We start from the raw sequence: 24,203 nt of genomic DNA, 5'->3' as shown, positions 1-24,203 counted from the left end.
GGGCTGCATGTGGGCACTAATAGGAAGAGACGTCAACTGGTCTGATTTGGTCTGGTGGGCTGAGAGCCTTTCGATGCGGTGACAAGCCAAATGCGTCAATGGGTCAACTGATGTGGCCAGCGGTGAGCTCTGACTGGCTGGGAACAAGCCAAATAGCGCCCGAAATACCCGCCATGATGGCCCCACTTTGCGTCTTTACTTGATGTTGATTCTTGAATGTCTGGCTTATTAACGTTAACTTAGCAGGTTTGGGCTGCGTCGACTACCCTACCTAGTACTAGGTTGGTAGGGAGTAAGAGGAAGTGCTTGGTCACGGCATTTAAAGGATGTCTACGTCTAAAATATCATTGACCAGTTCGAGGGTATGCGAGTATAGCACGAAGGATGCTCACACAGCATTTCTCCATGTCATGTTGCCGAAAACGTCCCCACCTTTTCTTTTAAGGTTGTACGTACTACGTACCCGTCACCAGAGACGTTGACCACGACGAGATAAAGCGTGTCGCCTTTGATTTTCGGGGTGCTTCACCAGAACCCCGCCAAGCCGGATGACTTTGACGTCAGGGGACTGGTCGGCCCGCGAATTGATGATGACAATTACAAAGCAAACACGGCGGGGCACGAACGGCGGGGCAAGCCCAGCTCTTCAACAATCTCACTTCAAGTCGAGAACATAGACAATTTGAACCTTTGGTCAGACTGTCCATACCCCGATGAACACCCTGAGGGCCGCACAACGACTCCATATTATCAAGAACCTTTTACAGCCCATCTCATCACCGCTCAAAGTCCCCAAGCCAGGTACAGCGACCCACTGCGTACGACAATCTCATGCTCACGGAGCCCAGGCTAAGCCCATCTAGGACGGCTGTTAAGAAAAATGGCGGCCACAACCAACACCACCACATACAAATTTAACCACTCGATGCAAGTCTAAGCCCATATCGTTGATGCCGATCCAATGAGCCCTAGCTGACGTAAAATTTTCCAGGATTCGAGTTAAGGATGCCAAGGAGTCCGGTGAGTTTCGGTGAAACTTTGCAGCGATGCGTGCACTGGTTTTGGCTACTTCAGGATTCGTACTGATGGCCCGTGATGAATGTCAGTCAAGTTCTACGAATTCCTGGGCATGTCGGTAGTCAAGAAATATGAATTCCCCGAAGCCAAGTTTGATTTGTACTTTATGGGATATAACAGCCCCCAGGCTGTTTCCCACGGCAACTCCCACGTGAACCGCGAAGGTGTTATCGAGCTCACTCACAACTACGGCACTGAAAACGATCCCAATTACACCGTGAATACCGGTAACAAAGAGCCGCACCGTGGCTTCGGCCACACTTGCATTAGTGTGGACAACATCCAGGCCGCTTGCCAGCGTCTCGAGGATGCCGGGTACAGGTTCCAAAAGAAGCTTACTGATGGCAGGATGAAGCATATTGCCTTTGTTTTGGACCCGGACGGCTACTGGGTCGAAATCATTGGACAGAAATCGTTGGAGGAGACTGAGAACATCAAGGAGACTGATCCGAATACCTACCGAATGGTAAGACTCTGGAGCCCATAGCTGATCCTGACCAACTGGCCAACTCGCTAACAAATTTGACAGAACCATACCATGATTCGCGTTAAAGACGCCGAAAAGTCCCTAAAGTTCTATCAAGAAGTCATGGGAATGACGCTCATAAGGACCTCTGAGAATGAAGCTGCCGGATTCAACCTCTACTTCCTCGGGTACCCTGGAGCTCAGGACACTGCTCAGGCTAACCGTGAGGGCTTGCTCGAACTGACATGGAACTACGGCACGGAGAAGGATGCCAACTTCAAGTACCACAATGGCAATGATGAGCCCCAGGGTTTTGGGCATATCTGTGAGTCCAGTGTGCTCCTCTAGTTGACTAACGAAATGTGTTTCAAGGGACCCATACTTACCGGTAAATAGGCGTGTCTGTTGATGATCTTGATGCTGCTTGCCAGCGTTTCGAGGATCTCAAGTGCGATTGGAGGAAGCGACTTACAGACGGCCGCATGAGGAACGTCGCATTCTTGCTTGATCCGGATGGCTACTCCGTTGAGATTGTGCAGAATGACAAGTACAGTGACAAGTACAGTGTATAGAAGCAAGCAATGCAGGGGTATGCAGGCCCAAATGGCATTGTACTAAGGCCCGAGCAGGAGGTGTACTTTCTTTCATCTCGTTTCGGTCAAAAACATTTAAATATATGTATGGGTTGCCTAAAGTGGTCAGATCTAGTATGACAGTCTTGGGGTGTTATGCGATGCATTCCGTACGCCATCCTCTGTTATATCGCAATATCAATAAATTGGCATGGGCCGAATGTCTGCCAGACCAACCAACACAGGGTTCTATTGTTGCGTCACAGGACCTGCGCCCTTCGGCCAAGGTTGAATCCACCACACGAATACGCGAGGCAAGCAAGAAACAAGTACTCGGCTTCTGGATGGGATGCCTCATTGGAATACCCGCCCGCTGCGACAAGGGGAAGAGGAGAGATATTGCGCAACGCTGGAAGCAGGCCGTGGAGCAGCTTACCTGGTGTGGCTGCAGGTGCCTCATGCACAGCTTGGCGCTGATCTCTGCAGTGACGGGTTAGGACTGCTGAATCAAATAGACCGGATGAAATTTCTCACAAGTATTGCAAAAGAAAGAATTTACACAGATTCCGTCTCTCGTTGGAAAGCCGATTCGACGGGCGGTTGTTGAGACGGGGCATTGCCATGATGCGTCTGACGATGCTGTCATGGCTGTGGCCGAGTTGGAGATTGACCGAAGTGCACATTACGCAACGACCTGGTTTTTAGTCTTCACGCCTTGAAGCCCCTAAACTCAATAAGAGAGCAGCCAATTAATCGTATAGATTCTGCATGTCGTAGGGACTCGGCAGACTCGTTCTGAGAGCAATTGCGCTGAATATTCGATGCAGGTGACGGACAAGGTGAGGTCACAAAGTTGGGACAACAGAGTACGTGGGTATGTATACCTACCTACGGAGTACCTACTAGGTGTACCTAGGTAGGTGGGAGGTTCCTAGTAGATCCTATGCTTAGAGGGTACTACTCCGTACCGGGTAGGTATTTTTCGTCAGACCATCCGGCGGTGATGGGGCTGTTTCTTGCTTGGTGAGGTTCAAGAGCCAAGTTGCAGTCGTCAGCCATTCTAATGCAACGTGGGGAAGTGGGGCGGCGAGCCGGCAGCTACCCTGGCAAAGTTGCCAGCTCTCAGGTTCGGAACTTCGGAGTACTCCGTACTGCGAGTCCTCATTGCTCAACCTCTCTTAAGCCGTGACCACTTTCGTGCTGCCCGCCTTCCACCAACCATCTGGACCTCCAAAAGCATCCCAGCTTATGGCGACTAAACTGGCTCTGCCAATTTGGACTGGGAGCCGTCTGGAGGCGCTCCCCTAAGCTTTCCAGCCAGCAGCCAGCAACCAGCCACTCTTCGCACTCTTTTGCCTCCCCATGGCCCGCATGCGTGTGTCTATCCGCTCCTGACGCCTGCAGGCCATGGTCTCACACAAGTCCGCAACAAAGTCTCAAGTGCTGACCGTGGCCACAGGCTACTGAACATGGAAGACACGGGTCAGCCACGACGAGGGCGGAGGAGGGGCAAAGAACATGCTCACAGTGCACACAACACGAGAGACATTCAGAACATGCAGGCCTAATCCTCGACATTTGTATGGCTTGGCCCATTAGCGTCCGCCATTCTGTTCGTGTAACATGGCAAACATGGGGTAGCAAAGCGTCCCCAGCGACCTTGATGACTCGTCCCAGTCAGACAAAGCAAAATCTGCGGCATCTGGATGCAGTCCGCATTGGCTTGCATCACCACGACCGGGAACCACAGGGCACATTCATGCTGGACGCATTTGGGCTAGGACAGAGATTTGATTCGGCCCAACATATTCGTCAGCTACTTCGATTCGCTCGTTGGTTACCTGGATCCAAGGGTTGCCGTACAGAGTACTTCGCAATCAGTCTGGCAATCCAGTCTGACCCGAGTGGCAGGAAACCATCAACGTCATTTTGGCTTTGGGCAATTGGTTAAATTTAGTCCTATCCCCCCAACCTTTCCTGCCTGGCCCTGACCCTGACCCTGACCCTGATTTTTCTATCCCTTCTCTCTCCAACTTGATTACTTCTGAGTCTTTGCATTTGCACCATTATTATACCCCTGCGCTTGAAACTAATCATACTCGGAGTCCTCTTTCCCATCATCATGACACCCTCTGCCATCTTAAATCTGACACCAGACTCTCTTCCTGCGAGAGCTCGTATTCTTGTCCCTGAGAAAGTCTCGCCTGACGGCCTTGCTCTGCTTACGCCCCATTATGATGTCGATGTCAAGCTGGGACTTTCCGCCGAAGAACTCATTTCTATTATCCCTAGCTATCAGGGTCTTATCGTTAGATCAGAAACCAAAGTCACACCAGAGGTGTTGCAAGCAGGGAAGAAGCTCAAGGTGGTGGCACGTGCTGGTGTTGGTGTCGACAACATCAATGTGCCAGCGGCTACGACGCAAGGCATCATCGTCATCAACTCTCCTGCAGGCAATATCTTGGCAGCCGCCGAGCACACCATTGCCCTACTGCTAGCGACGGCCAGGAATGTTGGCCGTGCCGATGGGACCATCAAAGAAGGAAAATGGGAGCGTAGCAAGCTCGTTGGAGTGGAAGTTGGTCGGAAGACGCTCGGGATCGTTGGCCTAGGCAAAGTTGGCCTGAATGTTGCCAGAATGGCCAAGGGCTTGGGAATGCAGGTCAAGGCCGTCGATCCCTATGCCAGTGCTGATCTTGCTCGCCAAGCAGGCGTTGAGCTCGTACCAAGCCTCAAGGACATGCTACCGCAGGTTGATTTCCTCACCATTCACACACCGCTGCTGGCAACGACAATGGATCTGATTGGTGAGGCAGAGCTAAAGACAATGAAGAAGACGGCTCGGATTCTTAACGTCGCCCGAGGTGGAGTTTACAATGAAGCCGCGCTGCTCAAGGGCTTAGACGAGGGATGGATTGCTGGCGCAGGCTTGGATGTCTTCACAACTGAGCCTCTTCGGCCTGACTCCGTCGCTGCGCAGCTCGCCAGGCATCCCAAGACCGTGGCCACACCACATCTAGGGGCTTCCACAGTAGAAGCACAGGAAAACGTATCCATGGACGTATGTACACAGATGCTTGAGATCCTGCGTGGTGGCCTGCCGACAAGTGCCGTCAATGCCCCCATAATCTTGCCGGAAGAGTACCGTAAGCTTCAACCTGCGGTGCAATTGGTCGAGAAAATGGGACGCCTCTATACTCAACACTTCGTCAAGGTCAAGGGAGGCATGATTGGCGATCGCAAGTTCGAGCTTATCTATCGCGGTGATCTGGCTGGGATGCCCAATACGAAGCCACTCTTTGCTGCCCTCGTCAAGGGCCTTGTAGCGTCGTTTAGCGACTCCCACGTCAATATCGTCAATGCCGCTCTTATCGCTAAAGAGAAGGGTATTGTAATCAATGAGACACACGCACACCAATCGAAAGACATGACTTTTTTAAACCTGGTGACCTTGAAGTCGATTGCCGAGGGGCCAATCGGGGGCAAAACAGAGCAAATCATCGAGGGATATGCTTCCGACAAGAGGGTTTATATTTCAAAATTGGATTGCTTCAACGCAACCTTCAGTCCTGAGGGTACTCTGATTATTCTTCACAATTACGATGAACCTGGCAAGATTGGTGGAGTGGGCATGGTCCTCGGCTCTCATGGCATTAACATTCGATACATGCAGGTGGCCAGTCTTGATGCAGAAGCCCGACAGGGTCACAACACGCCCCCGACTCAGAAGGACAATGAGGCTCTTATGATTCTGGGAGTCGATGGCGAAGTTGACGCAAAAGTTATGGAGGGGTTGCGCAAGTCAGAAGGTGTTTTGGATGTCAGCTTGGTACAATTGTGATCAAGGAGCTTTCCCAAGCCTATGGAATAACAAGAGGGACGCGATGGGGAACACGTAAAGTTTTCCATTTAAGATACAACCAACAATTGGGCTTAGTGCCGCACGAATAACGATTTTCTGCCGCACAAATAGCACAACCCCAACCAACATGCCACTTGACTGACTGGGCAATGGGGTGGACTTGCATGTATGTATGTACGTACAGAGGGGCCGTACAGAGAGACCATACATAATTATTGTGACATGCACAGACATCCGTGGAGACCTCAGTTTGGACTCCACTGCAACGCTGTCATAATTGGGATGATGTTCGTCAGCCCGTCCACACGAGTCTCAAGAAGAAACTCTCTTGTCGAAAGCGTACGACAGTCTCAAGTAAGGGTGCATGTATACCCCCACGGCTTAGGCACATCACCTCATCTTGGCGTAGGTCGTACCTGATTGATCAGCGAGATCATCAATCGCTTGCAAACCATTTGAACATGGAAGGGATGATGTTCTGCTATTGGCAGATCGCTGCCAGAGCCCTGGAAAAAGTTGGAACATATAGCCAATCAACGCGCGCATATAGCCCCGCCCTTCGTCGCTGAACCTAGCTTCTTGTGTGCGGTAAAGTCACAGCAGGTACGGGCCCTGTGGCACCTAGCACCTGCCTGTTGTTCTGCTCGGCATGGGTCCCCACCGTTATCCGTCAATGGCAGAAGCACATTTAGCACCAGCTCTGGCCGACTCATCCAACTTAACTTTCTGTCACCTCATTCATCCGTTGCTGACTATTCTAGCTACGACTTGACGACATATTGCTCCATCGTGGCCGCACGGCCAAGCGCCATTCGATCGGTCGAGTAATATTGTGATTCTCTGAATTTACTTTGGCCACCGCCGGCCCTTACATCCTTGACGCCTTCGAAAGTTTGCGATCGCCTACACAGAAACCAATTACTGGTGGACGTAGAGTCTCTTGTGGCCTCGGACTGGGATTAAAACCGTCTTCTCAGAACTTACGTTTGCCTGCATAGATTTTGTTATCTAATATTTGTTGTACTCGTTGGCCTATTTTTAGTGCTGTCTCAAGCATCAACTGTCGGACTTTCTCAACCCCACGAGCGCAACAACTGTTTGTCTGGGTAATCATCTCCCCGCTTCCGATACCGAGTATTCCTTACGGCCGACTATGCAGCGCAACGCTGGTTCTGGAGGCCTTGCAAGCTTTCGAACATGCGTCCTTGGGATGGGCCGTGTGCTAGGCGTTGGCTTGTCGTCTGTCACAGCTGCGCCATTGGTCCAGACAGAGCCGCATGGTCATGATGACCCCGAAGGCACATCGGTGTGGGTGCTTTATGTTGCCTCAATGGCCCTCGTGTTACTCGGCGGGGCTTTTGCTGGCTTAACTATTGCGTGAGTTGACATTCTCTTGCTCACGGTGCAACTGCTTGAGCTGCTCGATGTCGAAGTGCTCATGACGGCCATGCTGACCATGTCTTTGCTATAGCTTGATGGGGCAGGATAGCATTTATCTACAAGTCGTGTCTGGCGATCCAATGGAACCGCAATACAAGAATGCCAAGAGAGTATTGAGCTTGTTGAACAAGGGCAAGCATTGGGTTCTCGTTACTTTGCTCCTTGCCAACGTTATTGTGAACGAATCGTTGCCTGTTGTCCTCGACAGGACATTGGGTGGCGGTGTTGCTGCTGTTGTCGGCAGTACCGTTCTCATTGGTTAGCTTCAACTGGCACCCCCTGTGGAATCTGGAGTATTTTTCCTAACGCCTAAGTTTATAGTCATCTTTGGCGAAATCGTCCCTCAGTCTATCTGCGTCCGCTACGGCCTGCCGATTGGTGGGTATATGTCGCAACCTGTTCTCATATTAATGTACCTCATGAGCCCCGTTGCGTGGCCAACCGCGAAGCTGCTTGATTGGATCCTCGGCGAGGACCATGGCACAGTGTATAAAAAGAGTGGCCTCAAGACCCTTGTCACTCTTCACAAGTCTCTTGGAGAACTATCCGAGCGGCTAAATCAAGACGAAGTAACTATAATCACCGCTGTCCTAGACCTCAAGGACAAGCCCGTATCAGAGGTCATGACTCCCATGACCGATGTGTACACTCTGGCTGAGGATCACGTTTTGGATGAAAAGACAATGGATAATATTCTGTCGTCCGGTTACTCCCGCATCCCGATTTATCGCTCAGGCAATCCCACAGACTTTGTCGGCATGCTCCTTGTCAAGACTCTCATCACATACGACCCAGAAGACAGAATACCTGTCCGAGAAATTCCTCTTGGGGCCATTGTTGAGACCAGACCAGAAACCAGCTGCTTGGATATTATCAACTTTTTCCAGGAAGGCAAATCTCACATGGTCTTGGTATCGGATCATCCCGGATCCGACCACGGTGCTTTGGGCGTCGTTACATTGGAGGATGTCATTGAGGAGCTTATTGGAGAGTGAGTTCAGACTGGATTTTGTATGAGGGGCTGTATCTGACGGTAAATCTAGGGAAATCGTGGACGAATCAGACGTGTATGTTGATGTACACAAGGCCATTCGGCGTCTGACACCGGCTCCTCGAGCCCGGCGCATTCACGCTGAAGCTGGCGCTGCTGCCGTGGGCCGGAAACCAGGAGATGGCGCAGCCCTGGTCCACATTGCAGAAAACCTTGATGCTCCCGAGCCCTTGGTTGGTTCACCTGGAGCGATGAGCGACGGAGTTCCAGAAAGGGCTGCCAAGACGGCGACCTTCATGAAACGACGCGGCTCTGCTGGACCAGATGGCACACCCAACAACAAACCCGTGCCCTTCAAGGCATCATTAGACGAAATGAAACAGCAACTTCGACACCTGGCTCCTTCGAATCGTGCGGCTAACCCTCGAAATACTCGCACCAATGTGTTCAAGATTAAACAAGGCCTCAGTGTGACGACTTTTGTTGCGGGTGACGGTAATAGCAGACTGGTTGACGGGCCGGTGCCTAAACAGGACGATGTCACAGACGGCGATGAGACAACACCTCTTCTCAACGCGATCAGCTTGAATGGCAGCGGACCAGAGAACGGGTACGGATCCGACAAGTCAAAAAAGGACGAAGCTAGACCCAAAACGCCATAACGCCAGTAAGACCCCCAGATACTTGGGAATAGCGGCTTTTTTCCAGTAGATAAGCGGTTCATTTATATTATTGTCGGCCTTGTGCCATTGGCGAAGACTGTATTATTCGGAGGAATTAGCAAACGAAATAGCATTTCGCATTGGTGTACCTGGGCCAGGTCTATATTATTGTTATTGGTAATTTTTTCTTCTTATTTTTTTTGGGAGTTGTAGGACAATTGACTTGCTGGTATTCAAGGGCTAGGCTCAGGCTGTACGTGCGAAAGATGGAAAAGGTTCAAAAGCGCTCAATTCTATTGTCAAATATGGCTGTTCGACCGGGGGGAAAAAAACTTTGTATTAGTCGTACCAAATGGCATTCATGCCGAATCCTGGCTCGGGCACTCTCACTCTAGCAACGCGAGCTAAAAACTCATCCTGCCAGCGATAAATCTCCAGCCAACCTTCCTGATCATCGGTAATGGCCACCCAGTCATCACACCAGTCACTGGGGGCCACGGCATTGCTGTGGCCGCCACTCGTGGGTGTAGGGTTGAGACATATCTGTCTCTCGATGGCGCCATTCTTGCTCAGCTTGAAGGCGGCAATGTAGCCTGTTAGATCAAACGAGTTCGCTCTCGAGGTGGCAAACAGATATTCGCCCGAGTGAGATAGCGAGCACACATCAGCACGATACATGGTCCACGGGTCGGGAATGCCTGGCGGGATGAGAGGGTACTGCCTGTGGGTATACACGGGCATGTGCGTCGCGGGATCAATGAGATACTCGCAGATGCGGTTTCCCTTTTCCATGAGGGCGTACAGATAGTTCCCGGAGGGATGCATGGCCACCCAGCGGGGATGGTCTCTGTCGTCGGGGCATTCCACGCTGCCGACGAGCTCGAGAGTCGCACTCCGGGGGGGAGAGTGTGCTTCTGCCAGGCGGCGGTGAACCCAGAGCTTGTTGGCCTTGAGGTCTGCGGAGTAGAGGTACGTTTCTGACGGGTCGAAGACCATGCCGTGGATGCCAGAGTCGGGCTGGTAGGCGTAGTGCTGGACGGCGGTGTCGAGGGCTCCCGAGGGGGATGAGGTGAAGACGGTGCCGTGGCCGGCGTGGCTGTAGAACGGGTTGCAGTATACTGCGTAGGGCGGCTGCTTGGCGGCCAGGAGGAAGATGGCGCGCGTGTTGGTGGACAGTGACGACGCTTCGGCTACATGGTGTTTGGAGATTTAGTATGATTTAGTATAGAGGAGGAGGAGGAGGAGGAGGAAGATGAAGAAGAAGGGATGCATACGCTGATGAAGCATTGGGTGAGAGGCTTGGTGGATGATGGTTGTTGGGGATTCGACGGCGAAGCTGGACCACTTCTTCATGGCGGCGCCGTAGATGTTCTTTTTGGAGTGCTGTTGGGTGTGTCAGGATGGATTTGTTTTTGGGACAGATATCAGGCGAGGAGGTGGCTCTACGTCGAATGTCATCCAGGAAATAGGTTCATCTTCTGGGATTGGTGTTCGCTTGATGAGCTCGACGGTGAGCTTTTGGTCGTCAAAGGCGAATGTAAAGATTGCTCCTGGCGGCGTCCAGGTGCCGGCCATGAGGTGGTGGACGGGCATTGTTGGAGCTGTGGTGTTGCAGTAGACGTGAAGAGGTGAGGTTTGGATGTGAGTTGAAGATGCTTTGTGCCAGGGAAACTAGACACTCACGGGACTATTGCGAAGTCACGTTCAAGGCATTCGGGATTCATGATGAATGCGAGAATGAAGAATGGAGAAGGTAACTAATTGCAGATATTCATTCAGTCGGTACGTAAGTTACTATTCCTTCGGGTCTCGCGCCTCGGGAGTCCCAAATGTAACTTGCAAGCAGCACTACAGCTCAGGGTAAAACATTCACCCCGCCCAAGTCACTACTGGTTGAGCTCGGGCCACAATGTGTGCGAGGCGCCCGTGACGCACTCGGGAACCTCTGGCGGCAATTCCTTGTCATCCGAGATTCCCTAGGCTCTGGCCAATAGGAACATGGGTTATCCGCCGGATGCTGAAGCCGGCTTGTGAACTGAGTGTCCGCCTGGGAGTGCTTGGTTCAGACCCTTTTGCGGGGTTTCGGCTATCCAGATCTGCGTATTTCTTTCTCATGATTAGGGATTGGCCTTTACTTGGGTTGGCAGGCAGAGAGGGGACGGTGGGTGAATGCTTGCCAACAGGCGGGCGTGCGAAGGTAATCCGCATCCTGATGCCGAAGCCTGGCATGGCCGGATCCGAATTGGGGGTTGCATGTGGCGGAGGACCCGAGGGAAAATATATATCTGACATGAGTCCCCGTTGAACAGCTTTTTGTGTTTCTTTGTTTTTTAAAATAGGCTACTTTCCAGACTTTCAACTTTGACTTGTTTGCCTCCAAGACCACCAAGTACCGGAGAGTCCATCTCACCACTCCAAGCAGTAGCAATCTCTGAGCTCTTTGCCTACCCTTTGCCCGATTGCTATCAAGTTGTCATCATTTCCTCCCTTTTTCTCTCTGCTTTACATCTTCCTACGCCCCTCACTCCCACCATGACGTCCAACGGTCTCACAAACGGCTCCTCTGCCGAACCAACCAGCCGCTTCGATCCCAACTTCACCAGTCATGTTATCAAGACCATGGGCCCCAACGTGACACCCAGAAATCGCCAGGTCCTCAGCAGCTTGATCAGACACCTGCACGACTTTGCGCGAGAGGTCGAGCTGACCAATGACGAGTGGATGGCTGGCGTTCACTTTGTCAACTTTATCGGACAGACGTCCACCAAGACGAGAAACGAGGCGCACCGGGTTTCCGACATTCTTGGTCTTGAATCGTATGTTTGTTTCTCTCTCTGCCTCTCTGCCTCTCTCCCTCTCTCCCTCTCGCCGTCAGAAAAGAAAAGAAAAAACACAGCTGACTCCCCAAACAATGACAGCCTCGTCGATGAAATCGCCAACAAAATCATCGCCGAAGGCGACATCGACCCGACTTCATCCTCCATCCTCGGGCCCTTTTGGTCTCCCGATGCGCCATTCCGCGACAACGGCAGCACCATCATCCAGAATCCCAACCCCAACGGCCGCGTGTGCAAAATGCACGGCACCATCACCAACCTCCTCACCGGCAAGCCCATCCCCGGCGCCGTCTTCGACATCTGGCAGGCCAGCGCCAACGGCAAATACGACTTCCAGGACCCGGAGAACCAGACCCCCAACAACCTGCGTGGCAAGTTCAGAGCCGACGAGAACGGCAAGTACTGGTTCTACTGCTACCATCCTACCGCGTACTCGTTGCCTACCGACGGCCCGGCTTACCAGCTTCTTACCTTGATGGACCGTCATCCCATGCGTCCTGCACACATTCACATCATGGTATGTTTCTTTCTCTGCTGGTTTGTTGGATTCGAGAGCCAAGTCTGCCAAAAGGCCACTGTCGAAGACGCTTATAAAGAGAAAAAGAAAAGAAGAGAAAACCTGGTAAGCGCCGACTGACATGACTTCTCGTGCAACAGGTGACCCATCCCGAGTTCAAGGGCTGCACCACGCAGCTGTATCCCAAAGACGATCCCTGGCTAGAGACCGATACCGTCTTTGCCGTCAAGGACGATCTTGTTGTCGACTTTAAGCCATTGAAGGGCGATGACAAGGCTACTCTAGAGCTCGAGTATAACGTCGTCCTGTCGCCCAAGGGCTACAAGGGCAAGACTTTCTAGCTATGAGAGAGGTCGGTAGGGGGAAGGGGGAAGGGGGGCAAGTGAGGGCTGGGAGGAGTGATAGGGACATGTATTGTATACCCGTTTCGTAAAATTGGCAAAATGAGACTTGACCATTGTTCTTCATCCACTGCTGGCTCCTGCTTCTCGTTGTGAGAGTATATTGTGAGTGACCCGTGTTTGACCCCCTAGGGCTGAGACCTCGAGACTCGAAGCTGGATTCCATGGCTTTGGGGGACACCATCGAGATGCCGCGAGACATTTGCTCCGGCGTTGTTGACAGCACGACTGTGCATGTGTCTTTCCTGTTGTTTCAACGCATGAGGCATGCACCGTGGGTCCTCGCCGTCTGGCTGGTTCCGTTGAATGCGGTGCGACATTGACCGGACGGCTCATAATGAACCACGAGTGTCTTTGACGTCGACGCGGTGACTTGCTCACCAGCAACCACCTGCATCTCCGCCATATCAATACCCCAATACCCAATCGCTCGGTCGCACAACCTGTAGCCATGGAACGGTCGTACCCAGCCGAGCATGCCATGCAAGTTCGAAGCATGGGCTGGCTCGGGCGATAAGTTAGACCACAACGGTGGTCGCCACAGCAACGGCCCCGCTAGTAAACAACGACGGTCTAAACCTGATCTAGAGGACAGCTTCTGCAGAAACCATTCATTCCGCCTTTTCGTTTTATATTAGCAATGGTGTAGAATAGGTCTTTTTCTTTCATCCCCAATTTAGTTACCGCTTCCTGGTGCTGCTTGCGCAAAGCTCGGTGTTTCTTTATGCCTTGACCCTCTTCTTTTTTGTTCCTCTACGACGCAGACGCTCAAGGGGCTGTTTCGTCGCTACCATCAGACCTGCCTGTGGCTGTGGCAATAACGGGCTAACGGCCGGGTCTGGCAACGTCTTTTTGGCCAACGGATTTTTGGGGAGAAATCGCCTTGATAATTGAAACGTTGGTGTCTACCGCCGGCAATGGCATCTGGCAGTCGTGGAGAAAGTCCCAGTTCTCAAGGCAATTCCCCGTCGAAGCCCTCCTCGTTTCTGGTTTCGTTTCTCCATCGTCGACAACCCTCGAGCGGCAAGGCGTTGCCGACTGTCTCCCCTGTCGAGGAACAGCTCGGCTGTTCAGACAACAACATGGCTGGACACTTCGTTCGGAACAACCCCGGTGCCTTGGGTGAGCTGCAGCAGAACCATCAGGATGTTGCTCCTCGCTCTCCAAGAAAGTCCCGTGATGAACCTCGAGCCGCTTCACAGTCACCCACAAAGTCTGCCCTGGGCAAGCTTGCATTCCGACCCAGTGCCGATAAGGAGACGGGGCGGATGGCAAAATTCCGAGATCCATCGCCAGAGAAGAAGCCCAAGAAGACCAAGTCCGGAACCAACCTTGTAGGACTACTGTCACGACCGAAATCGCTCAAGAACTTGTACAAGCTGGCTACTGAAGAAGAGAGCCGAACAAAAGATAAGGAGAATATGACGCCCGATGGGACACCTGTCAATGAACGACCACCGCCGATTTTCGCCCAGTTCACTTCCGACCGAGCCATGAGGCAGGAGAGCAGTTCTGAAAACACGCCAATTCAAGCTACCAAGGACCGGCCCAGGTCGTTCCAGTCTCCAAAGCCGCATCATGGCGTTTCACCGTCCGCTTCACCCTCCAAAGCAAACGGTCGTGCTACGCGGCCCGTGTCTATGCACCCGGGTCAAACTCCTCGCGGTAAAGGTCCTTTCGGCCATGGCCGTGGACTTGGCGCGGCCATGACCCCGACGAATACCTCCGCCGAACTGCAAATCGACCCGAAAGATATTGATCAGCAGCTGGAGGCTCTTCTGGATCGTCGGAACATCCCCGAAAACCAGCGATACAAGATGCGCAACTTGGCCGACACCATCAAGCTCGAGTTTATCCGTCAGGATTACGCCGAGATGCAGGCAGCTAGGGCGGATCGACCCGAAACTACGGGTACAACAGGTAGTACGAGCAGCTCCGAGCAGGCTCTTGTCAGCGACCCAAATAGTCCTAATGAGGATGAGGAGAGACCTAAGCGCAGCCGGGGGAGAAGCTTTACATTTTCCAGAGGCAAGAAAGATTCCAGCTCGCCAGCAAAGAAGTCCAAGGCAGAGGGAACTCTTGGCCGCCATTTCAGAAGCCGATCCACAGACAGTGTCGCTTCTGATGCCCGTCCTTCTTCCTCTTCGTCCTCCAGGGCATCCGGGTTTCTCTCCAAGATCAAGGCTCAGCAAGGCCCGTCTGATTACGTTGCCTACCTCAGAAAGGTACAGAAGCCGGAACTGGTAGAGGTGGGGAAGCTTCACAAGCTGCGTCTCTTGTTGCGGAATGAAACTGTGGCATGGATTGAGGACTTTATACAGCAGGGCGGCATGCACGAGATTGTTGGCTTGCTGAACCGCATCATGGAGGTCGAGTGGAGGTAAGTGTCACACAAACCGGCCCAAGAGACGATCTGTACTGCAAGCTGACATGACGTCGCAGAGAGGAGCATGAGGATGCCTTGTTGCACGAGAACTTGCTGTGTCTGAAGGGCCTCGCCACCACTGCCAAGGCTATGGAATATCTCAATGCTGTTCAAGCGGATCTGTTCCCCAAGCTGCTGCATATGCTCTTTGACCCAGAGAAGAAAGGACCCAGCGAGTTTACTACTCGAAATATTATCACGTCCGTTCTTCTAACATATATAGAGTCTGCTCCACTGGTGGAACGCGTCATCAGAGCCAAGAATGTGCTCGGTCATCTTCGAGATAAGGATCCAGAAGAAGGCCAGCGTCCACTTCCATTCGTCTTGGAGATGAGGCAAGAACGACCATACCGGGTGTGGTGCAAGGAAGTGGTCTCTGTGACAAAAGAAGTCTTCTGGATCTTCCTGCACAACTTGAATGTTGTTGCATTGCCCAGCGACAAGGCGGCACGGTCTACTGCTCAAGAAGGCTACTTTGCCAACGAGGATCGCGACGGCCCATTCGCATACATGCTGCGCAATTTCCCTCAGGAACGTCCACCGGTCCCTGCTGCCCCCTATGTCGGGGGTGTCGAATGGGATGCGACAAACTATCTTGCTTCTCATCTGGACCTCATGAACGCCATCATTGCTTGCACCCCTTCGGCTCGCGAGCGAAATATCCTGCGAGCCGAGTTCCGCATCTCAGGTTGGGAACGATGCCTCGGCGGCAGTCTCCGTATCTGCAAGGAGAAATTCTACGGCAGTGTACACGTCGCCCTGCGAACATGGGTTGCTGCTGCAGCCGAAGATGGCTGGGATGTCAAGGATGTCCGGTTCGGTCCTCCTCCCGAGTCGAGGTCTCCCAAGAAGATGGGCGGCGGCCAGAAGCCCAAGGTTGAAGCGCCGCCAAGGTTGGAAATGCCCAAGCTCGATTTTGGGAACAACCAGCCGGCTAAGGATTCTTGGCTGTAATGAAAAATATCAGCGGGGCTCATGAGGCCTTTGCATCTCTTCATTTCATCAAAAACAGAAGATTGGAAAAGGAGCGATGGTGTCTGTTGGGATCAGTCACTCCTTTGCATCTGCATATCATCATTTCTTATGGTTTACCAGTCCATTTTGGGTTATCAGTTACATTTTAGGGTTCTCTCCGGGGAATTTCTTTTTTCTTTATTTCTCTATTCCTTCACTGTTTATACTTGGGACAGTTGGTATGGTACGAATGCATTGATTGCATGAATGAATTGATGAATTATGAAACATGTGTCTGGCCAGGCTGAAGTGATGTACATGCATGATGTGCTTGTTATGTGGTTGGGAGACTTTGTTTGTCTTCTTGCCGTGAGTCCTGCAAAATAGGCTTAGAGTGGTGCTTTTTTTTTTTTCAATCCCAATCAACAGGGCAAGTATCGGCTACTGCTAAAGCATGCACCAAGGACAGGGTGCCAATGATTGCGTATGGCGCAGGATCAAGCACGGTACAGGCTCCCTGGAAGCACGGCTAGATAAAACTGCCCTAGTGTTAATCGTTGCAGTCATTACCCTACTCGGTCTAACATACAAAAACGCAAGGTGTGGGGTAAAAAGAAAAGAAAAGAAAGCAAGATGAAAGAAGGAAAGAAAGAAAGAAGGGACTTCATGTACCCCGGTGGAGCTTGAACGCATCATACACCGACATGCCCTTTAGCACGTCCTGCTTGACCTTGTCGTCCGCGGCAACGAGCTTTGGCAGCATCTCGAGGACCTGGTCCACCTTGTCTCCGGGGATGATGACGACGCCGTTGACGGGGTCCTGGAAGGCAATGTCCCCCGGGGACACGGTCACGCCGTTGATGTCCAGGGGCACTTGCATGGCCCACGGGACGCTGCCGCCGCCAGACCCGACTGTCGAGAGGCCGTGGGCTAGAACCTGTTGACGATGGGTAAATGGGGTTTAGTCATGCCCTGCTTACTTTGGAATCAAGGTGAGTGGTGGGGAATGGCAGTACCGGAAGGCTGGTGCTCTTGAGTTCCTGCACGTCTCGGACGCGGCCGGCGACAATGATGCCCTTTACATTCCGCATCTTCATGCGGAGGGCCATGATGCCGCCGCAGACGGCGTTTGTCTGGCCTGGGGGCTGCTTCATCACCACAAATGTACCCGGTTCTGTGGCATCGCTCCAGTGCGTGTCTTTGGGGACGTTTGGCTGTGGTTCGGGGAGGACCTCGCCCTTGGCGGCGAAAAGAATGGTGGACACGGGCGCAATGGTTAGGGCATCGGCATCTTTGCCCGGCTTGGTGCTGTATGGGTTGAGATCTGCGATAAATCCTGCCCCGGGAACCTTGAGCTTGAGAAGGGCGTCCGAGATGTCACATGCAGTGTATTGCTCGAGGCGGGCGAGCGTGGCGGTCGACATGGCTTGTGACGCCAGACTGGGGACGATGCTGGTAAATGGTGTTGTGCGGAGAAAGTTGAGCCGTGGCACAGCGATTCTGGGGGCAACTCGAGCACAAGATGGAAACATGGCCCTGGAACGGCCCGTGTTTCTTGTGTGTTGAGTTGAGGCCGCGCATTGGCACCCGTCTGGAGTTCCCATGTCGTTGCCCCTCGGCTCGGCTGACCCATCCTGTCCGTTGCAAGTCCGGTGGGCCAGCGGTTTGCGGCTTCCCGGTTGGGAGTCAATGCACGGGAGCTCCCGTCCGGCTGCCGAATGGGCCAATCAGAAACAGAGCGGTTATTCCCCGAATCCGTCTTCATGTCTCATTCGGCATGGGCCAGGACTTGTTGGTGTAACAAGAGCAATCTGTGCTAAAATACTGTCCATCTTGTGGTGCGGCCACCTGGGAAGGGAGGGGGTTCTCTGGGCGACTTTCTGTCCATGTCTTTCTTGTTTTACAGCGTGTGCATGCGTCTCCCGCAACCAACTCTATTTACCATCTGCTTTCCCCCCGGGATTATAACATGGCTTGCCGACGGACGAGGCGGGAGGGATCCCTGAAGCCGAAAGCCGCCGACGACGTGCCCGCCAAGCTGGAGGGTGGCAGATGGATGATTCCAGGCAAGCATCGAGCAGGTCTGCCGTGTTTGGAACACTAGTATCTGCCCCTTTTCTGCAAATGTGCTATACGAAAAGTCCAAGCGTGCCAAACTTTATGTTTGTTGATAAGATGTGTTGCGACCAAGGTGGGTGTGCGGTGGACTCCCTGCAGAGCAGGCAGTGCAGAGGTCTAGACTTTGGAATACGGTGCACAAGCTTCGAAGTTATCAAAGCAACTAAACAGCGACTTGAAGTTGACTGACCACAGACAGACGTTGGCAAAATTTGATACCAGAGACATGGACGTGGTATGTCTCCGAACTTGGAATAGAGTTTGTGGCTAATTTTAGTTTCAACGCTCAGCTCGGGTCTTCGAAGTCTCTCAAGTTCTATGGCTGGTCGATATTTTGGATTGGTTGGGCACCGGGGTAGCTGTTGTTCGTCAGCCCAGATCGACATGGCAACGGCACGGTGCACATGTATTATAGCGGCAGCCGAGTTCAATTTATGGTAGTTTGAATCTCTCTTGTGCACGCCTTGGGCATCAGTCAAGTATCGGCCTTCGCGGCTTGTTTGAACAGCATTTGCAATTCCCGGAGTCCTGCCAGATACAAATGCCGAGACGCAGGTCGAGTCAGCTGGCCATCCGATGTCGTCATTGCTGCACTTCACATGCAGGTACGAGATAGCAAGTTAGCCCTATCTGCTCATTAGGTGGTGAACTGGTCCAAGGTGGTCGGCCAAAGCCAGCCTGCAGTTTACATTTCACTTGCATTAGCCCTAGAGGGATCATCGCCTGATCATTTCGAGGCTTGGTTAGTGCTTCTACCATGTCAATCAGCATGAACTCCTGGTCCTAATCCTCTAGGTGATAAGCCTCTCCTGACTAGGCACTGCTACCTTGCCACCCAGAGGGCACATACAGGTTACCTAAAGTCGGGGTCATTATCGACCAGCTTCGTGGCCACCTCTTATTGTTGAACGGCCACAGGCAGAGAGGCAGAGGCGCAGTCGGACCAAAGCGGAACACCACATCACCACACCTATCGCGATAATCATCCACGTTTTCAAAGTGGACGGGTCTCCTTGCCCGGTCCACGGAAATGCTGGCGCTGGGTCGACATGCTCCAACCCCACATGAACAAGGGTTATGGCTGGATTCAACAGAGTGAGGGATGCAACGAAGTGGCGGACATCCAGCGGCACATCCAGCGGCACATCCAGCGGCACAGTGGCGTTGCGCCGGCCGGTTTGCTTTCCTGTCATCAAGTCGCGCCAGAGGACCTGAGACATTGCAGTACATACGCTGCTTGTAAGGAAAATCGGGAGCATTCTTAGCCAGACGGTGTGATGATCCACCCGCGAGCTCCGTATGTCGCCCAACGAAGGGCGATTTCGGGTTAAGAGAAGAGAAGACGAGAGAAGACAAGAGAAGAGACAGCATCTGTATGAGAGACGAGCCCCTTCCAATTTTGATGGGGCTCTTGCTGCTGGTTGCCCCTGCCAGCCTGCCTGCCTATTTGCACTGCTTCACGCAGCATCGCCGCTTGCCGCTTTGCCTCGTCGCCTGCCTGGCCAGGATGGATTGGCTTCAGGCACGTGGAGAACCAGACGACGGCAGCTCGTGCTTACTCACCCCTGGCGTACGTATAGTGCCAATGCGCAATTGAGGAAAAACCGAAATACCAGGGCACGGAGCATTTGAGCCGACAGTTCAGGGAACACACATATCAGTGAAAGCCTTGGTTGGTCGTGAGAAAGGCGCCAGAGATGCAGCCCAGTCAGGACTGAACCAGCAAGTCGTATGTGTGTCTGTTATGTCGCCGCCAGCCTTGGACAACATTGGAGGCTATTACTCGTTGATTATGCTTACCCAAGTACGGGCGGAGTAAGCGTTCGATGTCGAGTCTTATCAGTCAAGGTCTGGTACTATACACGTGTAAGGGCCGGGGATAAAGTTCTGGGCGCCAGAACGACAGATGGAAGACCAACTTGACTTCTTGGACAGTCCATACAAATCCATACATACATACATCAATCAGGTCCCGGAATAACACGACGGGTGTTGGCCACTGCGCAAGATGACACAAGACTACTGATGTAGGCCGTTAGCTGTATGCGCAAATACAGCCAAGACCAAGCGCTGCATGTACGTACGTTTATATGTATGTATATATGGTTAGTTGTGCTCCCAACAACCTGGTACCTTGTTTCACAAACCCTTTTAGGCTTCGGCCGTTGTAGCATCCCCTTCCTTTTGTTGCCTTGCCGGATCCAATCGCTGAAGAAGTCGAGAACCTGTTTCCTAGTTGGAGAGAAGCGTCCAGGGTCCGTCAAGGAACGCCAAGGGACGTCAAAAAGACGTCAGGGTCCCCTGGCCGAAATCTAGGCTCGTCAACCGTGTCCATGGTTGCGTGCCTGTGTAAACACCGTGCTGTCCTGGTCATCACACACATTCGCGACAAAAACCTCGCGTGTGGAGACGGCTTCACGCCTGGGGTTGGGTTTTTCACGAGGCATGGCGACGAAGACGACGACGGAGTGGCATCTAAGTATGCATCTGTCGAAATATTGGCCTCATTTGCACTACCACGTCGATCATGTCTGGAGAATGGCCTGACTAATTGATTGACCGGCTGCCAGCCTGCTGCGCATGCGACTGAGCAAAGAGCCCTGCGTACTTGAGTACATGAGTACTTGGTACTCGGAACGGACCATATCCCAGACACAACTACCAATTTCTCCTCGATCCAACGGCGGACTGCGTGCGTAGGTAGCTGTTTGCCCCTTGATGCCGCGGCTGCAAGTCGCTGGATTTCACTGGTCTCCTCCTTCCGGTCGTGAGATTACTGCCCATGTCCAGATGTTGTTGGCAGTTGGTCGATGGAGTTCTGCTGGTCTGAATGTGCCGTCGGGACAGACGGACGCAAACTCGTTCCTCCGACTCGGTTTGCTTGGGCACCTAGCCAGGCGCGGCGGAGTGGTGGTGGCACAAATAGTCGGGAACGAGCGGACATGGACATGTCGAATGTTGGCTTGACGTGTCTGGCAACTGGGTAGGGGCCGTCTCGCCTCCCTCTGCTTCAATGAATTGATGTCAACGTTTGTTGCTTGTTCATGTGCAGGCGCTTTGGCCGCAGAAGCCGCCTCGAATCCGGCCAGTCAGCCAGTCAACTAGCCGTGTCCAAGTCGATGGCCCAGTAGTGAACAGGGCTCAGCAATCGATCCCCATCCACGGGCCCCTCCTGCTCCCCCCAGCGCCCCCCTCCCGCCATTCACTGGCCCCATTGCGCGTGCACTTGGGGGGCCTCCCCCGCCTCGCCTTTTGCCCCTCAAGTGCCAACATTGAGTGCTCTCCTCCTGTGCTCGCCCAGGGCCTGCTCACAGTTGACCAACTTGACATCTCGACCAGGCTGACATCTGGAGGGCCGACGGCAGGGCACTTGCGCCCCAAGCCTCGAGCCTCGAGCCCCGAGCCCCGAGCCCTCAGCCTCAGGCTGCCGTTGCCCAACATTGCGTGCCCAAGCCCTCCAGCGTGTGCATGCGCAGCTTGAGCCTTTGTCCCTCAGTCCCTCTTCCGTCGTGCTTCACTTCACGCTTCTTCCAACCGTCATATTTTCTCCTCCCCCTATTCCCCTCCCATTCTCCTCTCCCAGCCACCTACTCACTCGGCGCTCCGTACTCTATCCTCGCCATCATTCCATCATTTGCCTCATTTGCCTCATCCTCCCGGCTTGTCGCCGACACGCCCTCGCCCGTTCCCGCGCCCATTCCCGCCAGACCGCGAATGTGCGAATGTGCCCCACACCCACCTCGTCGTTGAGAGCTTTGAATCCGTCGACTGCTCCTGTTACTCGCGACATCTCTCACCACTTGCGCAAACGCTTGCCTGCGAGGCGATGCCCGTCTGGGTACTACTCAAGGTGCAGCCCAGGAATCTGGAGACGAGTTGCGGGTGCGACTATTGCCGCGGCTTCTGCCACTGCTTCTACTGCTGCTAGGGTTTGCCCAAACCCTGTCCGTGACAATGTCGATAAAGTAAGCCTCTTCAGCATGGGACGACTGGTGTCTTCTCTCAATTCACTCCTCGCTACACACCCCTCCCCTTAGCTTCACAGACTGAAGACTTCCTCACCTCTCACTCACCCTCACCTCACCCTCATCCTCACCCCTTCTATCCTTTCCTGCCCTATCTTATCCTTTTCGTCTCTCCCTTGTGCCTATTTGTTCTGGGCCCGTCTTTTTTTTTTCCCTTCTTGTTGTGCTTCTCAATTCACCCATTTCTGGACCATTGGCATTGATGGTCATACTTTGACCAATTTCACCTCTTAACTCCAGACTCTTCTCGCCACCTCTGGCTCCTTTTCTCTAGTTTTCATTTTTATAAACTTTGTCCTGTTTTATATCGTTAGATTTACCGTTTCCCATGGGCATCATCCCCATGGGTGTCAAGTGCCCTGCTTTTCGTCATGGACAACCCTCATGATTATCTGATCACCAGCCCATCTCGTCCAAGACGTCCTACTGATCCTGACTCTCCTGCTAGTTGGGTTATGCTGAATCAAGGGGGCTTTGTCAAGCTTGGAAACGAACGAATTCTCCTCAAACTTGATTCAAGGATATCATGCGACCTATCCGTGCCCCAGGAACTCAAGGCCCGATGTACCCCGTTTCAGTGTAAGAGCGACAAGGGCACATTGTTCCTCACTAATAAGAGAGTTAGTCTCCCAAACCATGCCTGGCAATCCTTGTATCACAATCCCGTCTCCCATATGCTAACGCGGAAAATTAGATTGTATACCTCCCCTCCAAGCCCACACATGAGCCAAAATTTGAATCTTTCAGCGCACCAATTCTCAAGTTCCAGGACTCTAGTACATCATCGTCCATGTGGTGGGGCTGGGTATGGAAGTCGGACTGCATCCCCGTCTCTGGAGGAAACATTCCGCCTGACCTACCAAGAATAGAAGTGAAATTCACCTTCTCCGATGGCGGCATGATGGAGTTCAATGAAGCATATATACGGCTCAGAGAACGCTTGTTCCAGTACCAGGAAATGAGAAGGGAGATGGGCCCCGGTGCCGATATACCAGATGAGCCTTTGCCAGCATATGAGGGCCCCGGTGCAAATCCACCGGAATCGACGACGACACTGACCGTTCCACGGACCAATCGGTCAGACAGCTCCTCCAGTCGCCGGGCACCCGATGAACCTCCACCTGGCTATGACGAAGCGCAAGCACAGCAGATCAGTATGCGCCTGGAAGACCACATTCGGGGGGAAGTGGATCGAGGTTGCCACGGACGAGTGATCTTGACTTGGTTTCTTTGTTTAGTAACAGCGTTTTTGCATCGTCTCGGTTTCCAGGGGCCACCACACCAAAACCGCATTTCGACTTGCATAGCTCATACTTTAGAGACGGGTTATGAATACCATGATATTTGCGAAGCCCTACTTGAGCCATTACACGGCTTTCACGGCGCTGGGAGCAAAAATGACATATTCCGGTGGGTTTGGGATTGGCAGTTTGATTTATTTTTACGAGTTGTCATATTAGAACATTGACGCAGGTATGGGTTGGCAAGATTCAGACAGCCGGGAGATCCATAGGAACAACTTTTACCTTGAGAAAGCTATACCAATAGTGCTCTTGCCTGTTTCGTTGAAATAACGTCGACAGAACCCAAATGATATCCTAAGAGAGTCCATCACCTCGAGTCTTGACATTCGATTGTGTTAGTAAGCCGCCTGTGGCTTTTAGTCCACCCATCATTACCGCTGCTGCAGTAGTGCCATAAACTGAAGGTCCAATTGGTACTCCGTACTCTGGAGCCAGTGCATCACGTGATTTGATGCGTGACATGCGATTTTCCTGTGGATGCCAGTCAACCAATCAAATTATGCCAATTCCGGATCAGATTTCACTCGCGCGACTTTGACCGAGAGCTTCCGA

At 52.7% G+C, this 24,203-nt stretch overlaps 9 protein-coding genes across 14 annotated transcripts; 7 read left to right on the top strand and 2 right to left on the bottom strand.

The window, feature by feature from the left end:
• Window positions 1-223: 223 nt before the first annotated feature.
• Window positions 224-2,709, top strand: GLO1 (Lactoylglutathione lyase). Of its 3 annotated transcripts, none has more exons than XM_066116181.1 (5): window positions 224-927; window positions 992-1,020; window positions 1,107-1,543; window positions 1,607-1,868; window positions 1,940-2,709. In XM_066116181.1, exons 1-5 carry the CDS (start codon window positions 881-883, stop codon window positions 2,113-2,115), a joined length of 951 nt encoding a protein of 316 aa, XP_065978063.1. In that variant the 5' UTR covers window positions 224-880; the 3' UTR covers window positions 2,116-2,709. The 3 variants fall into 3 exon arrangements, with proteins under 3 accessions (XP_065978063.1, XP_065978065.1, XP_065978064.1); XM_066116183.1 differs by having other exon boundaries at window positions 233-801; window positions 864-927; window positions 1,607-2,709; XM_066116182.1 differs by having other exon boundaries at window positions 233-801; window positions 864-927; window positions 992-1,543; window positions 1,940-2,675.
• A 988-nt stretch (window positions 2,710-3,697) lies between these two features.
• On the top strand, window positions 3,698-4,066 carry J3458_000519 (uncharacterized protein; the record flags this gene model as incomplete). The annotated part of the gene is made up of 1 exon (XM_066116180.1): window positions 3,698-4,066. One exon carries the CDS (start codon window positions 3,698-3,700, stop codon window positions 4,064-4,066), a length of 369 nt encoding a protein of 122 aa, XP_065978062.1.
• A 171-nt stretch (window positions 4,067-4,237) lies between these two features.
• MAM3_2 (cell agglutination protein Mam3) lies at window positions 4,238-5,956 on the top strand (the record flags this gene model as incomplete). The annotated part of the gene is made up of 1 exon (XM_066116179.1): window positions 4,238-5,956. The coding sequence occupies one exon, from the start codon at window positions 4,238-4,240 to the stop codon at window positions 5,954-5,956; it is 1,719 nt and encodes a 572-aa protein (XP_065978061.1).
• A 1,174-nt stretch (window positions 5,957-7,130) lies between these two features.
• MAM3_1 (cell agglutination protein Mam3) lies at window positions 7,131-9,070 on the top strand (the record flags this gene model as incomplete). Its single annotated transcript, XM_066116178.1, has 4 exons — window positions 7,131-7,354; window positions 7,449-7,675; window positions 7,739-8,408; window positions 8,461-9,070. The coding sequence occupies 4 exons, from the start codon at window positions 7,131-7,133 to the stop codon at window positions 9,068-9,070; spliced, it is 1,731 nt and encodes a 576-aa protein (XP_065978060.1).
• Window positions 9,071-9,379: 309 nt separating this feature from the next.
• Window positions 9,380-10,896, bottom strand: J3458_000516 (uncharacterized protein). 2 transcript variants are annotated; one of them, XM_007810825.2, is made up of 3 exons: window positions 10,517-10,896; window positions 10,345-10,453; window positions 9,380-10,260 (listed from the first exon to the last, which is right to left on the bottom strand). In XM_007810825.2, the coding sequence occupies exons 1-3, from the start codon at window positions 10,661-10,663 to the stop codon at window positions 9,410-9,412; spliced, it is 1,107 nt and encodes a 368-aa protein (XP_007809016.2). In that variant the 5' UTR covers window positions 10,664-10,896; the 3' UTR covers window positions 9,380-9,409. The 2 variants fall into 2 exon arrangements, with proteins under 2 accessions (XP_007809016.2, XP_065978059.1); XM_066116177.1 differs by having other exon boundaries at window positions 10,345-10,896.
• A 173-nt stretch (window positions 10,897-11,069) lies between these two features.
• Window positions 11,070-13,291, top strand: J3458_000515 (uncharacterized protein). 2 transcript variants are annotated; one of them, XM_066116175.1, is made up of 3 exons: window positions 11,070-11,886; window positions 11,989-12,424; window positions 12,565-13,291. In XM_066116175.1, the coding sequence occupies exons 1-3, from the start codon at window positions 11,603-11,605 to the stop codon at window positions 12,763-12,765; spliced, it is 921 nt and encodes a 306-aa protein (XP_065978057.1). In that variant the 5' UTR covers window positions 11,070-11,602; the 3' UTR covers window positions 12,766-13,291. The 2 variants fall into 2 exon arrangements, with proteins under 2 accessions (XP_065978057.1, XP_065978058.1); XM_066116176.1 differs by having other exon boundaries at window positions 11,070-13,291.
• Window positions 13,292-13,382: 91 nt separating this feature from the next.
• J3458_000514 (uncharacterized protein) lies at window positions 13,383-19,175 on the top strand. Its single transcript, XM_007810827.2, has 2 exons — window positions 13,383-15,205; window positions 15,268-19,175. The coding sequence occupies exons 1-2, from the start codon at window positions 13,743-13,745 to the stop codon at window positions 16,202-16,204; spliced, it is 2,400 nt and encodes a 799-aa protein (XP_007809018.2). The 5' UTR covers window positions 13,383-13,742; the 3' UTR covers window positions 16,205-19,175.
• Window positions 17,170-17,808, bottom strand: J3458_000513 (uncharacterized protein; the record flags this gene model as incomplete). The annotated part of the gene is made up of 1 exon (XM_007810828.2): window positions 17,170-17,808. One exon carries the CDS (start codon window positions 17,806-17,808, stop codon window positions 17,170-17,172), a length of 639 nt encoding a protein of 212 aa, XP_007809019.2.
• A 2,386-nt stretch (window positions 19,176-21,561) lies between the features above and the next one.
• Window positions 21,562-23,957, top strand: J3458_000512 (uncharacterized protein). 2 transcript variants are annotated; one of them, XM_066116174.1, is made up of 3 exons: window positions 21,562-22,287; window positions 22,796-22,967; window positions 23,042-23,957. In XM_066116174.1, exons 1-3 carry the CDS (start codon window positions 22,277-22,279, stop codon window positions 23,813-23,815), a joined length of 957 nt encoding a protein of 318 aa, XP_065978056.1. In that variant the 5' UTR covers window positions 21,562-22,276; the 3' UTR covers window positions 23,816-23,957. The 2 variants fall into 2 exon arrangements, with proteins under 2 accessions (XP_065978056.1, XP_007809020.2); XM_007810829.2 differs by having other exon boundaries at window positions 21,562-22,967.
• Window positions 23,958-24,203: the final 246 nt, after the last annotated feature.

Source organism: Metarhizium acridum, assembly GCF_019434415.1.
Source record: "Metarhizium acridum strain ARSEF 324 chromosome Unknown scaffold_1, whole genome shotgun sequence".
In the NCBI taxonomy this organism is placed as follows: Eukaryota; Fungi; Ascomycota; class Sordariomycetes; order Hypocreales; family Clavicipitaceae; genus Metarhizium; species Metarhizium acridum.
Note: the sequence above shows the minus strand (reverse complement) of the source record. Positions and strands in the feature narration are given on the sequence as shown.